Source organism: Lactuca serriola, chromosome 4, assembly GCF_051521515.1.
Source record: "Lactuca serriola cultivar US96UC23 chromosome 4, Lser_US96UC23_V15, whole genome shotgun sequence".
NCBI lineage: Eukaryota > Viridiplantae > Streptophyta > Magnoliopsida > Asterales > Asteraceae > Lactuca > Lactuca serriola.
The window spans coordinates 146,854,986-146,872,293 of record NC_136411.1 but is presented as its reverse complement, the minus strand read 5'-3'; the positions used below and the strand labels follow the sequence as shown (position 1 = coordinate 146,872,293).

Genomic DNA, 17,308 nt, shown 5'->3' with positions numbered 1-17,308 from the left:
ATTTACATCTTTTAAAGGGTTATTGTTATAAAAGCCCCCAATTTTACATATAATGTTCGGTTATGCCCAAAGTCGAATCTTTTGTACGTTAAAACCTCAAATACCAGAAAATTTGTTCTGTTTTGCCGCTTGGTTAAATTTAACCTTCTAAATCCAAAGTAGCTGACTTGCATGCGTGGGGACCTAATGCGGACGTGGTCGACTGTTTTGGACAAAGATGGAGTTGATGTGGACGTGGCTACCTTCTTTAGTAGAAAAAACGCAAGGGGTTAAAGAGTGAAGATGAGGGGTTTCGAACCCGCGTCTCCCACATTCCATGGAAGAGCTAGAATTAGTTTTGTGTTTTAACTCCTAACTTAATATATTTAATGTGTATTTTGCAGAATCATTTAAATAATAGATATTATTATTATTATTATTATTATTATTATTATTAATGTTTTATGAATTTATACATGCATTTTTATGTGTACAAAAATGTGTTTATATATTTAAAATTATATATATATATATATATATATATATATATATATATATATATATATATATAGAGAGAGAGAGAGAGAGAGAGAGAGAGAGACTTGTATAATAAATAAATAAGTTTGTAAATGTGTATGTAACATCCCAAATTTTAGAATATATTTTTTTTTAAAATAGAATAAACACTTATCTTTAGAAAGTTGAATTCTAGTAATTAAAACCATTTTTTCATAAACCATAATTCAAAATTAGAGTTGTAAGGAAAACAATATGAAATCTTGAATCATAAAAATGTTGTTATGTGTACAGTACCACCTTCACAATCTGATAAGTACCATAAAAATATTTAAATCCACATTGTATGTCAAAGCTTAGTGTGTTTCCCGCAAAATACTTCACACAACAATACACATACAATGCATGTACACATGAGCCTTCTGTCTACCTAAACCGCCTCACAAGGACTATAGTATACTTGGACTGCTCTCCCGAGCCTACAGTATAACTGGGTCGTCCCTCGGGGCCTAAAGTATAGCTAGACCTCTCCCTTGGACCTACAATCTGATCGGACGGCCTCTCAAGGCCTACAGTACACCAGGACCACCCGACTATCTTGGCCTACAATACAAAAGAAGATTGCCTCAACCTAACCATAATATGTCGACATGTTCAAACAAACAAATAACCAACAAACATATGTAATCATAACATATCTACCACTCTAACAAATAAATATAGCATACGAACATCCTACATATAAGGATATGTATTGTATTACAAAGTATAGTGAGAAAACTCACCTGGATCAAATAGAATAAGCTCAACGGCATCCTCAGCAACAAAACAACTAATCCAAGCTACCTAAAGCCAAACCAAGACTATTCCTTAGCTAAATACTCAGTCTTACCCAAGTTTGACAAAAAGTCAAATTGGTCAAAAACTTAACAGCCAAAAGTCGACTCGGTTGGTCACCACGTCACGGCCAAACACATACCACAACGTGATAGTGTCTAGACAAAAAAGTCACGAGAAACCTAATCACCATGATGCAGTAAGCATATCACCATGTCGTGGGAACTGCTCAGGAACAACTTAATGGATTAAGCCCTTAATCCATTTAGTCGCCCACTCATCTCTTCCAGAAGGCTTCCTTACACCCAAATAACTCATAAAAATCCTTGCTTTATTGACATGCATGTCCAATGCATGTCCCCAAATCTAGTTAGGTCAAAAATGGAGAAAATGAGGTCAAAACCTCACGTGTGGAATCAAAACTCTATCATATTTCAGATATGGAACAAGAAACTATCAAGGGAGCTCAAGGATCCATAAAGTTGTCAACTTTATGGAATCCATCCACTCAAACTATCCCAAACACAAAGAAAAATGAAAAAGAATCTAGATCTAGAAGAAATGCACATAAAGTTGAGAACTTGAATCATACCCAAGTTCCAAAAGATAGATGGAAGTTGAGATCTTCTGATGCAAAACTCCAAAACTAAATATTGATAGAAAATCCCTTTTAAAAATCACTAAAAGTCTCATAAAATGGATGAGTTATGAGAAGGGAGGCTCAAAGTGGTGAAAGAGAGGCTAGGGTTTCTCTCAAGATTCTTCAGATATGATGGAGGATAGAAAAATATCCTAAAAACACGGAAGCATCCTTTAAATACATAGAAAAGCCTAAATATCATATGAATGGGCCTGCCCAATGTCCGCTTTGTGGAAAACAGTTCTCCGCTCCTTGGTGATTACTACATCATGGACATCAGTTCTCCGCTCTATGGCAACGAGTTTTCACCCAAATCCATCCAGCTACAAATAGCCTTCACTTCTTCATTTCAACTACGTCTTCGGCAATCTTTATATGCATGCGAAGGTATTGACTAGCCCCACTATTTTATATAATTACTTTTGACTAAAAACATACCAAACTCAATTCATTAATTCATGTAACAAGCCCGAAATATCATCTTTCCCATTTTAGCCTTTGCTTTGAAGCACAATTCGAGAGCTTTAATCACTTAACCAACTGTAACTTCCCAAAAACCATGACAAAATTTTTCATTTTTAAGAGAAAATCTTCGTAAAACATAAGACTATCAAACATTGTTTTTAAAACCAAATCTATAGAAATCAGTGTATCAAATAATCTCTCAATACATAAGTCAGTAGGAGGATTTGTACGATCACCTCATCGTCTTGCCTCGATCATCTGAAGTACCTGAAACATTGAAATCAATAACTCTAATCCAAAGCTTAGTGAGTTCCCCCAAAATACCCCTAAAACAATACATATACAATGCAAGCACATCGGGCCTAGAGCTACAAAGATTGGATTGACCCCGGGCCAACATCATGAAGACCGAATTACCCCTGGGCCCACCATACGAAGACTGGATTACCCACGGGCCCATAGCCACAAATACTGGATTGCCCATGAGTCCACAACTTAAGATTAGATTGTCCATTGGTCCCACAGCCTAAGACTGGATTGCTCACGAACCCGCAACATAAGACACGACTGTCCTTCCTGGCCCTCAACTGATGAATGGATTGCTCCCGGATTTGTTGGATTACAACATAATCAGTACGGCCTCAACCCAACCATTATATATGATGAGATTTAGGTAAAAACAAATAAACTTAAAACCCTTAAGTTCACATGCAACCTAAAAGGATCTATGTTTTCATTATTGAACCTATAACTATGAACATCAAATAAGAAACCCTAAGAACCCTAGGTAATTTTCGAAAACCACAAATCAGGGTTTAGGATTATATACCTTAATTGTTATTGTAGCAAACAACAATGATTCTTCAAATGTAGATCTCTTGAAAGCTAGCACCATAAATGTCGTGCCAATAATGTAATCACATCCAAACTAGCAAGAGGATAACTTGAAAGAGGAAAAGGGAGGTAGAATTCCAGCTATCTCTCTATGAGATGGAGTGGTCGAAAAATGAAGGCCTTAGGGTCCTTTATATAGTGGTACAAGGAAGCCGTGGATAACCCTAATTGGAATATAATAATAATATTTCAAATTGGTAATTATCCAACTCCTTATTTATCCACATGGGATATTCTATAAACCATATAATATCCCTCGAATTGTCCACCACCTTTAGTGGAAGGTTCTGGAACCTTTTGCTTAACTATTAAACAATTACACTTCATACCCTACACTTTTAATTCTTTCTATTAATCCCAAAATTAATTCTGATTAATTTATGATTAATTATTAATTAAATAATACTATTTCTAATTAATATATTATTCTCATAATATATTAATAAACTATTTATTTCAATTTATTAATCTCATAATAAATTAATCTCTCTCTCGAAAAGTCATCCTGTCTAATTGTTAGGATGGAGGGCAACCCAAAAAGACTGTGCTACTATCAACTCAAGTATATACCAATTATAGTTATGGGCTTAGACACATAATCAAACAATCTCCCACTTATATAAGTTTATAACTATAACTGTCAGTATAACTTCTGAATCGATCAGCAAATTGTAGCTTTCAAAAGTCGCTGCCAAACTCTGACCCAATCATTTATGCGTCCTAAGATAAGTGATAATATAATCCTCCGTTCTGCAAGATATTATTCGGACATGAGACATGGAATATAATAAATTCTCATTGCCCAAGACTTTGTTTCCCAATTATCGAATTGCGATGACATAGGACTTCTAATCGAACACATCGATTTAGTCCTGGTTGAGCCCAACACTATAAATCAACACCAAATCACCGAGAGGCCCAAAGATATCACGTTTCTCGCTAGGGAAAAAGGAACAGATAAACTTTGACTCAAATTCTTGTATCCTTTACTCATCAAATCATGCATGACAATACGTTTTATAACATCAGGTTACTTGTAACAACCGAAAAATACAACTAATTTTAAATTTTTCAAAAACAACTCGATTCCATTAAATCATTACAAAAAGGTTTTCAATACAAAACATTTAGCGTATTCCCAGAATCACATTACTACAAAATCATGAAGAGCGGTACGATCACGCCTTCGCCTTGTCACGGTCTCCTGAAGAACCTGAAAAACATAAAACCACAACTGTAAGCCCGAAAGCTTAGTGAGATATCCCCAAAATACCAACCACTTATACCATACACACATAACATTCCACAACATATCTGATCACAGAACAGCCATGCACTTCGGGTCTACTGTGTGACTGGTCCGCCGCACCGACCTACAGTCCACCTGGTCCACCCTCTGAGTCTAGCCATAAACCTCGACTCTACAGTGTGATTGGTCCGCCCGCACCGGGCCTTCAATCCACCTGGTCCACTCTCCGAATCTAACCACATACATCGAGTCTGCAGTGTGATTGGTCCGCCCGCACCGGGCCTTCAATCCACCTGGTCCACCCTCTGAGTCTACAGTATGACTGGTCCGCCCGCACCGGGCCTTCAGTCGGCCTGGTCCACTCTCCGAGCCTCGGCACGTCTGGTCCGCCCTCTTGGGGCCTACAGCCTATCCGAACCGCTCGCTGGGCCTTCGGAACAACCGGTCTGCCCTGGGTATCTTGGCCTACAACACAAAGCAGGACCCACCTCAACCCAACTCCAGTCCAAACAACCATGTGCATATATACATACAATCATATAGCAATTCACAGTCAACAAGCAGATCAAACAGATCACATAACATATCATCATCCTAACCAGGATACCGACCTAACAGGTCACTAGCATAGCATTTCCCTATCTCTCAGGATACCGATCTCAATCAGGTCTCTAACATATACCATCCTACCTCTCAGGATGCAAACATATCAAAGCAGAAACATAACAACAACTACCCGGATCTCAATCCGATAAGTATCGGCCTTGGTGCCTTAGACCCTGTTGATATAGTGAGGATAACTCACCTCGAAACTGTCGGCTGAAAGGATAAGATCCCGCTGCTCCAAACTCCGACACGAACTCCTCCACTGAACACCAAAACACTCAACTCAATAAATACCCTTAATTACCAAAATACCCCTGGAAGACAACTGGTCAACCTTTGGACAAGGTCAAAGTCAACCCCTGACTGACTCTACTCGCCGAGTCAACCCGATGACTCGCCGAGTCCCCAAGCTCAAAACTTCCCTCAATCCGTGACCTAACTCACCGAGTCCAACAACTCTGAGTCCACTCGCCCACAACTCACCGAGTCATCCCTTGACTCGCCGATTCTCCACTCAACCAGAAAATATTGGGACTCTTCGACAAGACTCGCCGAGTCTAAGGCTATCTTCAACCTACTCGCCGAGTTGTTCATACAACTCGCCGAGTTCCAGGCCATCTTCATCCAACTCATCGAGTTCCAGCTCATCTTCAAGCAACTCGTCGAGTCCACCCATGTGACTCGCCGAGTACCACCGGTCTGAATCCATACAGAAGCACTCCAGGCCATGCAATTGATCCAAAACATAGATCTAGCCTTCTACAACCCATCCATCACGTAAAGTGGCAAACTTTACGTGAATCCAAAGAGATCTAGGCCTTTAACACTTTAGGGCTAGGGTTTGGGACATGATAGCTTCTCTACACACTCAAACACAGGGACTTTCAGGCATTCCAACCCTTCTCCATTCCAGATCTGAGGTAGCAACCTCAGATCTAACCTCTAAACTCCAAAACACCAAAAGATAAACTCCCCACAAACCCCATAATGATGAATCCATAAGAACAACAGCCCAAGGACGAGATATTACATCAAAAGAACGCCCCAACTGCAATGGAACTCGAATCCACGCAAAGCCCCTTGCTCCAAGCCTCCTACCCTTCAAGATTTCCTCAACAATTGCTTCTCCAAGCTCCCAAATGCAACTTGATCCACTCACATACGAAGGTTAGGGTTTCTGGACTTGAGGATGAGTAAAGAGGCTGGGGGAATGGATGTTATGTTCTTTATATAGGGCTCAACCCCGAGAATTAGGGTTTTCTCCACTTAGCGCCTACTCGCCGAGTCCATCTTACTGACTCGCCGAGTCGGCTACTTAACACACGACCAAGTCGCGACTCTACTCGTCGAGTCCACCCATGGACTCGCCGAGTCGCTCTTTCCCAATTTACTCTTTTAGCCCTTCAACTCTACTCTTGATATTTCGGGATGTTACATTACTGATGCGTTTACGCATTACCAATCGAATTGTAAATTACAACTCATATATCTCTGTTTCAAGATCATAAGATATTATCGTCTTGGGATTACTCGTAATAGATTCCATGAAGTAATTCTCTGAGTGTAGGTTTATCCAATACTCAAATTTCCATTTCTAAGTACTCATGAACATTGCAACAACATTATTGTTATGTCTAATACCCTTAGACAATCTACAATAACCATATTATTCAGGAAGTAAAACATGCAAAATGAAGCACAACAATAAACAATTGAAAAAAGGTAGTAAATAAACGCATAAATAATTCTCTATTATTTAATCACCAAAAGTAAATTACATTTACTTTGTTACAAGTTTCAAACTAACTATCTAACTACTAAAAATAATATCTTTTCTCAGACAAATGCCCCTAACATGCTGACTGTGTTTGACCCTATTCAGAGCTATCGTCAAAGGATCTATAGGATTCTCTTCTGATGATACCCTCTTCACGATCATATGGCCTTCTTCTACCATATTTCTGATGTATGGTACTTTTTGTCGATATGTCTAGACTTTCCATGATCAATTGGTTCCTTAGTCAAGGCAACCGCTCCTTCATTATCGCAGAAAAGTTCCATTAGCTCCTGAATGGTCGAGACAACTTCAAGGTCACCGATAAAGTTCCTCAGCTAAGCCGTTTCCTATGATGCTTCACTTGCAGCTATGTACTCTGATTCATATGTTGAATTAACCATTGTGTCCTGCTTAGAACTCTTCCAAGTTACTGCTCCATTGTTTAGAATGAACACCCAACTTGACTGAGAATGGAATTTGTCTCTATCCGTCTGAAAGTTGGCGTCATTGTATCCACTCACTCTCAATGTATCACTGCCACCAAGGACTAGAAGCATGTATTTTGTCCTCTGCAGTTCCATTGGCTCCTGAATGGTCGGGACAACTTCAAGGTCACCGATAAAGTTCCTCAGCCAAGCTGTTGTATGTAAAATTTACAATTCCAGGCCTGTATCTACTCCTCCAGCTTCCGATCCAGCACCTGTTGTGAATGCCATGTCAGCATTTCTCTCATAACCTAATTATAAAATACAATTAGTCCTTATTATTTATTAATGACTGATAATGTTTATTTTTTTGATTTAGGACCGGGAATGTATACGATCAAGTAATTTGGAAGGTACAATTCAACATCTTCTTGATATGGGAGGAGGAAACTGGGATAGGGATACAGTTATTCGTGCTCTTCGTGTTGCTTTTAATAATCCAGAAAAAGCTGTTGAATATCTCTATTGTGTAAGTCTGAACTCCTTCAATTTCTTTCTATTTTAATAATTAAATATAAAACATTTTAAATTTATAATTTTACCATGTATATTGTCAGGGTATACCGGAGCCAGTAGAACTCCCGCCAGCTGCCGGAGTTTCACCACTGCCAGGTCTGCAGGCTGCCCAGCCCCTGCCAGCTACAATTGTTCCTCCAAGTGGACCAAATTCAAACCCTTTGGATCTCTTCCCTCGGGTATTCAGTATTTTGTTTTGACTTTCAGTTTGTCAATTTTCGTTTTAGACCCTGTAGATTGTAAACTTGTCGTGTTTGGTCTAAGGACTTCCTGACATGGGCACAAATGCTCATGTTGGTGCTGCTGGCAACTTGGATTTTCTACGTAACAACACACATGTATTTATTTATTTATTTATTTATTTATTTATTTATAAACTAGTCAACCATATCTACATACATATTAATTATTAATTACCTCAATAAAATAAAAATATAATTTATATTAGTGTTCCAGTTTCAAGCACTTCGAGCCATGGTGCAGGCTAATCCCCAAATCTTGTAGGTATTTCATAAATACAAATCATAATACTTCTCAAAGACATAAATGGTAGTTTCTCTTTTATCTCATCTCTTATGATTTATAGGAAAGTTTTGATTCAGAACAATTTCAAGATCATCATTCAGTTGAGGTAATAATATCATCAGTTCTTACAATTTTAGTTATTTAGTTTCATGTTTTTTTTCTCTTTTATCTCATTTATTATGATTTACAGGAAAGTTGGGATGCTGGATTTAACAATGATTGGAACATTGGGATACTTGAAGAGTTGAAGGCAGAAGATAGTGAGGGTATTATTGGTTCACAATCACATGTTGAAAAAAGTTTAGATAAGTTGAATGGATTGTATTTTTTGTATATGGTATTTTATTTCTATTATGAGACATTAAATGCAAATTTAATTTAAAAATAAATAAATATATAAATATATTTTTTTTAAACATTTAAATTTTAGATACGCAAAAATGTGTGTCATCTTCATTTATGACATGGCCTTTCTTGACAGGGCTTTTAATTGTAACATCCTGAAATTCAAGTAAAGCTATTTAACCCTTCTCCTTTTCCCAAGTTGTCAAGTTAAGTCCCTTAAGTAAAAAAGTTAGGCTTGTGAGTACGCTGGGCGTACAAGGGAGTACGCTACGCGTACTCGCGCGCTTAATTTGGACGCGGACTCGCCTGGGTACGTTGGGCGTAGCGAGCCCAAATGAAAACCCTAATTTGGGGCTTGTGCAATATAAAAGGAATGTTATGGCCTTGACCTCAGCCTCCATTCCAGAGAGTGAAACCCTAATAGAGAGTCCTCCTTCGTTTCTAGCTAGTGTGTTGGTGTTCTAAGCTTCTAAGTGTCATTTCAAGGTGGTGGAAGAAAAGAAGAGGCCATTTTGGAAGCTAGAAGTTTGTGGGAAAGAGTAGATCCGAGCTTTTTAGAGGTTGGAGCTTCTTCCTAAGGTAAAAAGCTCAAAACTTGCCTTGTCATTTGTGTTGTGTGCTTCTTGGACCAATTTCTAGGGTTTTTGGTCCCAAGATGGAGACTTTATGAGCAAATGGTCTCCATTGGCCTAGATCTATCATATTTCAGGACTATAAGAGTTGTATGTTCATAAAAATGCAATCTTGGACGTAAATATTGAGCCATGCATGAGATCTAGACCTTTGGAGGAAAAAGGAAAGGTGTTAGAGGGTGTAGGGACCTTTACAGCCATGCCAAGGCTTAAAGGTTCCGACTTTATGGGATAAAAGGCTTAAGGAGAGTCAGATCTGGAAGTTGAAGGAGTGTCTTAACCGTTTAAGACCAAAATCCATGGAATGGCTGAAACTTAGACTTACGTTGGGCGTAACTCTCAGTACGCGCAGCGTAAGGGGTTGAGACCCCGATTGTGGTTCACCGGCGTACGCCCCGCGTACAGAGAAGGTACGTGCCGCATACTGCCTCATGTTGACTTCCGTTGACTTTTAGGGTTTTGGTCAACCTTTGGACTTTTGGGTCAGGGAGGGGTAAAATGGTCTTTTACCCTTATGTGGAAATTGTAGAGTGGATTTAATCTAGCCTTTGAGAGCCATTACTTATTTGAGAGTATTGTTATGTGATTAGGTGGGGGCTAGACCAGCGTGTTAGAGTGCGAGACTATCCGAGATGCCCAAGGTGAGTCTTCTCACTATACTATACCTGGAAGGGTACCTATGTGTGACCGGAAGGTCTTATATGTTATGAGATGTATGTGCTATATGTTGATATGTGATATGTATGTGTTATGTATGCTATGTATGATAAGGACCGGAAGGTCAAGATGATATGGACCGGAAGGTCAAGAGGACATGGACCGGAAGGTCAGGAGGTTACGGACCGGAAGGTCGATACGGGTAGGACCGGAAGGTCTACCGGGATTTGGGACGGAAGTCCCCTAAGACACTTGGACTGGAAGGTCCCACAGAGTTATGGCCTGGAAAGGCATATGTGTTGTACGTGGTATTTTGGGGAACTCACTAAGCATTTATGCTTACAGTATGGTGTTACGTGTTTTAGGTACCAGTGAGGATCGCGGGAAGGCGCCGGCTTGATCAGTACACACACATGAGGAGTTTGACATGTTATGATCTTGGGATGTGATGTTATGAGTTGTTATGTGATACAATGACATTTTTATAACAATTATGAATGAAAGTATGTTTTTAAAATGTGAAAAATTGTTTTGAAATTTACGCGTTACATTAATGATACGCATTGTGTGTCGTAAATGCGCGTCGTTTGTAGACGACACACAAAAGCTTGTCGTCTCTCGTTATGACAGGGCCTTCCTTAACACGCATTTGCGCGTCGTCTGAGCATTTTACGACACACATTGTGCGTCGTAAAAGGCTGTTTTCTAGTAGTGTCGTGACCAATGAACTCATCCCCGAACCAAAACTCCAGATTTGAATAACTCAGCCATGATCGGAAACCACTGCTACGTCGTGATGGCCATGTCCTCAGATCGTGACTAAGCCACTCCAAAATAGCAGGGAAAACACCTTGTCACATCGTGACAACCATATGGTCACGTCATGACTATAGCAGAATGACACAACTTAATACATTCAGCCCTTAATCCTTTAAGCCATCCATTCCAACTTTCTAGAGGGCCTTCTTACTCCAAAATCATCCTAAAAATCGATGATTTATAGGCATGCATGACTAATGCATGTATTGATCTAATATTTGGTCAAAATGATGAAGAATGGAACCACAATCACATGAATGACTTTCAAACTTAGCCAAACTCCATATCCAACAACCACCACCCTTAAAGGACCTCAAGGACCCATATAGTTGCCAACTTTATGGAATCCTTCCATCTAAACATCCATAACATGAAGGAAAAGGGACAAAAATCCTAGATCTAGAAGCTATCATCATAAATTTTGGATCTTAGACTCTAATAATGATCCATCAATGGCTCAAACACCAACTCCAAGCTTGCCAAGAGATTCTCTACACCACAAAGGCCTTGTTCTTCCTTCCAAGGGCTCCAAAACACTAAGTATAAGATCACAAATGAAGATGAGAGTATTAGGGTTTGATTCAAGGCTCAAAAGGGTAATGAAGGTGGGAAATGAAACCCTAAATCCAAGTTTAATGGCTTAAATATGGAGGAAACCCTAAAAGATCATGTGCTTGGGCTGCAGCCATCGTCATGACGTGACGATACAAATATCATGTCGTGATATGCTTCCCGAATACACGTTTCCCCAAAAACCAAACTTTTGACTCCATAATGCCCTATATCGATCCATTCTAGAAAACGGGTGTTATAACATTATCAATATCCAACATGATCTAAACTCTATTACGATGAAGCCCAAGACCTTTACTCGATCAAAATACGGCCCGATACCCTGAAATTAGAAACATCATGAAAACTGGGTGTTACATATATAAATATAGGTATATGTATTTATTCATTTTAAAATTGTGTGTATATATATTTGCATGTTTTTTATGTATTTATCAATTTTAAGTTTTAAAGCATATTTATACATTTTAAAAATGTATTTATGTATACAAACGTATTTATGTATAAATAACGTTTGTATACATATAAATAACGTTCTTATACATATTTGAACGTATGGAATTATTTTTATACATATAAAATATATAAAAAGATGTTTTATTATGTATAATATGATTTTTAAAATACACTAAACATGTCTAATATGATTTTTAAAATATATTTTTAAATGTGTTTTTAAGTGTGTAAGATGAATTTTAAAATACGTTAAACATGAATAAAGACATTTTTATACATATTTATATATACAAGTGATGTATAAAGGTATACATACTTATATAATGTTTTTATGCATATAAAGGCATACCTATGTATATAACGTTTTTATATGTGTTATTATTATTTATATATCTTTATAAACTTATTTATACATGATAAAGTGTCTTTCAAGCAAACACATAATCATGAGACCGGGTCTGAAACCAATCCCCCATTTCGTTCATGTGTTTTTCCCTTGAAGGTCAGCAATGTTGACGACGTGGCAAGCCACATAAGGTCTGACTCAGCAAGTTCGACCAATCAACTAAGGGGTGACCGCCCTTTGAAAGCAAAATTCGGTTAGGGGTAAAATTGAACCAAATTTCCAATATGTTAGGACATTAACGCACCAAAAAAAAGTATTGGGACATAATCAAACATTTTATGTAAATTGGGGGGCTTTTGTAGCAATGGTCCTCTTTTAAAACCAATAACTATTTGTACCGAACACTTCTGCATAAATAAAAGATGGTGCTTTCGGCTTTCGAATACCAGCTTCTTTGCCAAACACCCCTATTACAAAAACAATTTAACAGTCAAGTTGAGTATTGTCAAACTTGAAACTCGATTCGATTAGAAAACTCGAGCTCAAAATTTGACTCGAACTCGAGTCGACCCTTAACTTTCAAGCTCGAGTTCAAGCCTGATAATGTAATCGAGACTTTCAAACTCAACTTGACTCGTTAAGTTGAAACAATTATGATTAAACACGGTCTATTTATATAAATATGAATAAAATAAAAGCAAAAATATAATTATAACAAATTAAGAGTGCTCAAGCTCGGGTTCGAGATCAATTTAATCCAGTCAAGTATTTTTCAAGTTGGTTATGAAACGAGTCGGGTCCCTCGGTCAGATTCCTACCCGCCTACCCGATAGACTAGAAATGCGAGTCTCAACTTACAACGATGGTGCTCAACAAACTTGTCAATTCTTTCGGAAGACGCCAGGTCCGTCTCTTTCAGTCGAATCGGTTGGAAGATCAATACTAGAAATTGATACCTCCATATTCAATTATGGGTTGGAATTCTGTACATAGATTAATATGAAGTTTTGTACGTACAAGCTGCAGCATACCTCTGCTTACTTCTGAATCTATTGTTGATTATGCATTTCTGTCGAAGATACATTCATACAACACATGCACCTATAAATTTCCGCGTGTGTAAATGCGTTTAAGAATTCGCGTATTTTAAAGTCAATTGCTCGATGTTCCGATCTGAATGTTCATTTACAGACGGTTTGATCATCTTGTAGTGATGTGATCGACTTTTTCTGGAGCGAAACCCTAATTCATCAATAGGGGGAGGGCATGAGGTGAGTAACTGCATTATTCCTTGAATTCTGATATTTAGATTCGATTATTCCCTTCAATTTTCTTATTATTTGTCATTGGTTCTCAATTTGAGTTGATTTTTCGTAAACATGGTTACCTGTCTCGTGTTATGCTCCAAGCCTCGAAAGATTTGTTCAATATCTCAATTAAAATCCAAATCTCGGACAGAAGAAAACAAGCTTGCATGTTAAAATCAGGAAATTTAAATGAATATTATCCAATTACATGTTTGACAATCATCTGCGTATACTCTCGTGATTGCATCAATTACATCATGCATTTCAATTCGAATCAAATTACCTGACATAAATGATAAATTGAACTTCTTCTCATCCTTTTCTCTCCCAACTTGAGCAAACATGTTTGATTAAAATCGGATTTTTTTAACTGTATACCTTTATGTTGCGGAACACATATCTTCTTTATGCTTACTACACATCTTTCTGTTTTTAGTTTTTAATGGAAGACCTAAAAGATCACCTGCTACCAAAACCTACACCACAATCAAACCTTGCAGATTCATCTTCAAGACCATTTGCATCATTACGCCAGCCATTTCAAGGTGTAGATGTTCTAGGTCTAAAAAAGAGAGGCCAAAGTGTTCGATCATGGATTCGTGTGGATGCTTCATCTGGAGATTCACAAGTAATTGAAGTTGATAAGTTCACTATAATGAGACGTTGTGATCTTCCTGCTCGTGATCTTCGTTTACTTGATCCATTATTTGTTTACCCTTCAACAATTCTTGGCAGAGAGAAGGCCATAGTTATAAACCTGGAGCAGATTCGTTGCATAATAACAGCTGATGAAGTTTTGCTTCTGAATTCTCTTGATAGTTATGTACTACAGTATGTGGTTGAACTACAACGAAGATTAAAAGAGTTTTGGAATTCCGATGAGTTAAAAAGATTGAGAGAATGTAATGCATTTAATGATTTATCTGGGAAAAATTCATCATCTGATTATTTACCCTTTGAGTTTAAGGCTCTAGAAATTGCCCTTGAAGCTGCTTGCACATTTCTAGAAACACAGGTTTAATCAATATTCAATACACCTTTCGTAAAAAACATTTTTTTTTCTTTAGTTATCAATTTCATTTAACTCCTTCATCAGGCAGCAGAATTAGAAACTGAAGCATACCCATTGTTAGATGAACTTACATCAACAATCAGCACATTAAACTTGGAACGTGTTAGAAGATTAAAAAGCAGACTTGTTGCATTAACTCGAAGAGTCCAAAAAGTAAGAGATGAAATAGAGCAATTAATGGATGATGATGGAGATATGGCTGAAATGTATCTTACAGAAAAGAAAAAAAGAATGGAGTCAATTTATTATGGTGAACAATCTATGATTGGTGAAGGTGTTCAATCTTTTTCAGCTCCTGTTTCTCCAGTTTCTTCACCTCCAGATTATCGAAAGCTTGAAAAATCTTTTAGTTTTGCAAAAAGTAGACATGAAAGCATGAGAAGCTCAGAAAATGGGAAACAACATATTGAAGAAATGGAGATGTTGTTGGAGGCTTATTTTGTTGTCATTGATAGCACTCTTAATAAGCTCACATCGGTAGTAATTTTAATTTTATTTTTATTTTAATTTCTGTATATCAGTTTTTGATAAGGTTGATGTTTTTGTCACAGCTGAAGGAGTACATTGATGATACTGAGGACTTTATTAACATTCAACTGGTATGTTTAATGTTTGACTTGTTTCTCAAATTATGATTTTGGTTTTTTTAATGATTTTGAAAATAATAATGTAGGATAATGTGAGGAATCAGCTTATACAGTTTGAGTTGTTGTTGACAACTGCAACATTTGTGGTTGCGATTTTTGGAGTAGTGGCGGGAATATTTGGGATGAATTTTCCGATAGGATTGTTTAACAGTTCATCGGCTTTTAATTGGGTATTGTTGATTACAGGAGTTGCTGGACTCCTCATTTTCTTTTCTTTTTTGTGGTTTTTTAAGTCTAGGAGAGTCATGCCTTTTTAGGATTAAATTTTGTACATCTTTTCTTTCTTGTTACCAAGTTTTGAATAATAATGTATAGCTGAAGACAATTATCATGTTTAAAAAGGTTTATTTATTTGTTTGTTTATTTTATTGATGGTTGCCTACTTTAGAGTAAAATTACATAAATCGTCGGTCTTGAATTTTCCATTGTTGCATATTTGGTCCCTACGAAACTTAAAATGATAGTTTTACCCTTATAGATTTCATTTTCAGATTGTTTTTATCATTTATTTGTTATTTATAATTTTATGAAACAAAATGAGCAGACCATTATCCCACCTACTTTATTTGTTATTTATTTATTTATTTTCTTTTTGTATGTATATATTAAGCATGGAATCATAAAGTCCAAACACCATTGGTAGACTAAAAAAACATCCGTGTAAGACTGTATAATATGGAATGCTTTGGTTTTCTTTTTTTAACAATTTACAAGACCAAAACGAACTTGAAGATGTTTAAATATAAATTGAGATCATCGGTTTCAAATACTTGTTCATCTTCAACCCATCTAAGCAATAACAATCATCAAGTGCATAATTCTATGTAAGGAAATGATTAAACGAAAGAAACTAGAAGAAGATGTGGTGTTCCCTGTAATTAACTTCCAACTTCTCATATTAGATTGGTCGTTTAGGTGTTTACTTGAAGACTAGTTATTTTTTCAGTCATAATTTGATGAAAACCTTTAAACCCATAGAATCCTAGGTATAAAAACCGTTCAAATCATGGTCCAAAAAACATTAAATCCTTAAATTTGATTTTTTCTCATCAGCTAATCCATCATAAATACAAGAAAAACTAATGTCTACCCATGGAGAGGTCGAGGATAATGGAGAGAAGAGATAACTTGTTTAAGGTGGTAGGACCCACATTTTATCAACATTTTTCTTATTTAGATTTTAGTGATAATAGAAAAATTCAAAAAATCATTAAGGGATGTTAGGACCCAAATTAAACCCTACGACTATGGATGACAATTTTTGATTCTTCTGTTGTGCTTTCAGTTAGAGAAATTAAATATTCTCCTACATTTTATTTCTACTTATCCTCCTATCATATCAAATGTTGACATGTGTCACATTTAATGAAATTAATAATCATTTAATCCACTTGTCAACATTTTATATGGTAGGAGGATAAGTAGAAACAAATTGTAGGAGTTAACTCCACTCGATAACACATTGATGAAGTCATCCTCCCGATTACTAATATCGTATCGCTCGATGGAACAAATTGACTCCATTAAAAGTTAACATTTTTTTTGTGGAAGGCTGTTATTAATTGTGTTTCTACTAGACGCAATCCCTTTAGTAGGGGTGTTGATTTGGATTCATTGCTTTGTCCTATTGTCTGAATGGCATGGAGACCATTTCATGTTATGACCCGATGACATGCTCATGATATTTGGAGGAAGATTGTTCCTTGGTGATATTTTCGTTTCCCCATGACCCCATGGTTGGATGGCATGTAAACTTGAATACTCAATACTATCCCGAGGTCTTGCTTAGAAGTGGTATGTTTCACGACTTCTTAAAATAATTTGGATGTATCGAAACTCGGTTTTATTCAATAACAGGAAGCACTAGAAGAGCTTTTTTTTCATATAATGTTATTATATAAATATATATTTGTTTCAATGGATTGCACGTAAAAGTAGTAAATTGAAAGTCAATTGAATTGGTTG

The 17,308-nt window shown here is 36.9% G+C and overlaps 1 protein-coding gene across 1 annotated transcript; it reads left to right on the top strand.

The window, feature by feature from the left end:
* The first annotated feature begins 13,174 nt into the window (after positions 1 to 13,174).
* On the top strand, positions 13,175 to 15,711 carry LOC145102715 (magnesium transporter MRS2-1-like). The gene is made up of 5 exons (XM_079040167.1): positions 13,175 to 13,588; positions 14,061 to 14,639; positions 14,721 to 15,173; positions 15,248 to 15,295; positions 15,370 to 15,711. Exons 2-5 carry the CDS (start codon positions 14,067 to 14,069, stop codon positions 15,598 to 15,600), a joined length of 1,305 nt encoding a protein of 434 aa, XP_078896293.1. The 5' UTR covers positions 13,175 to 13,588; positions 14,061 to 14,066; the 3' UTR covers positions 15,601 to 15,711.
* Positions 15,712 to 17,308: the final 1,597 nt, after the last annotated feature.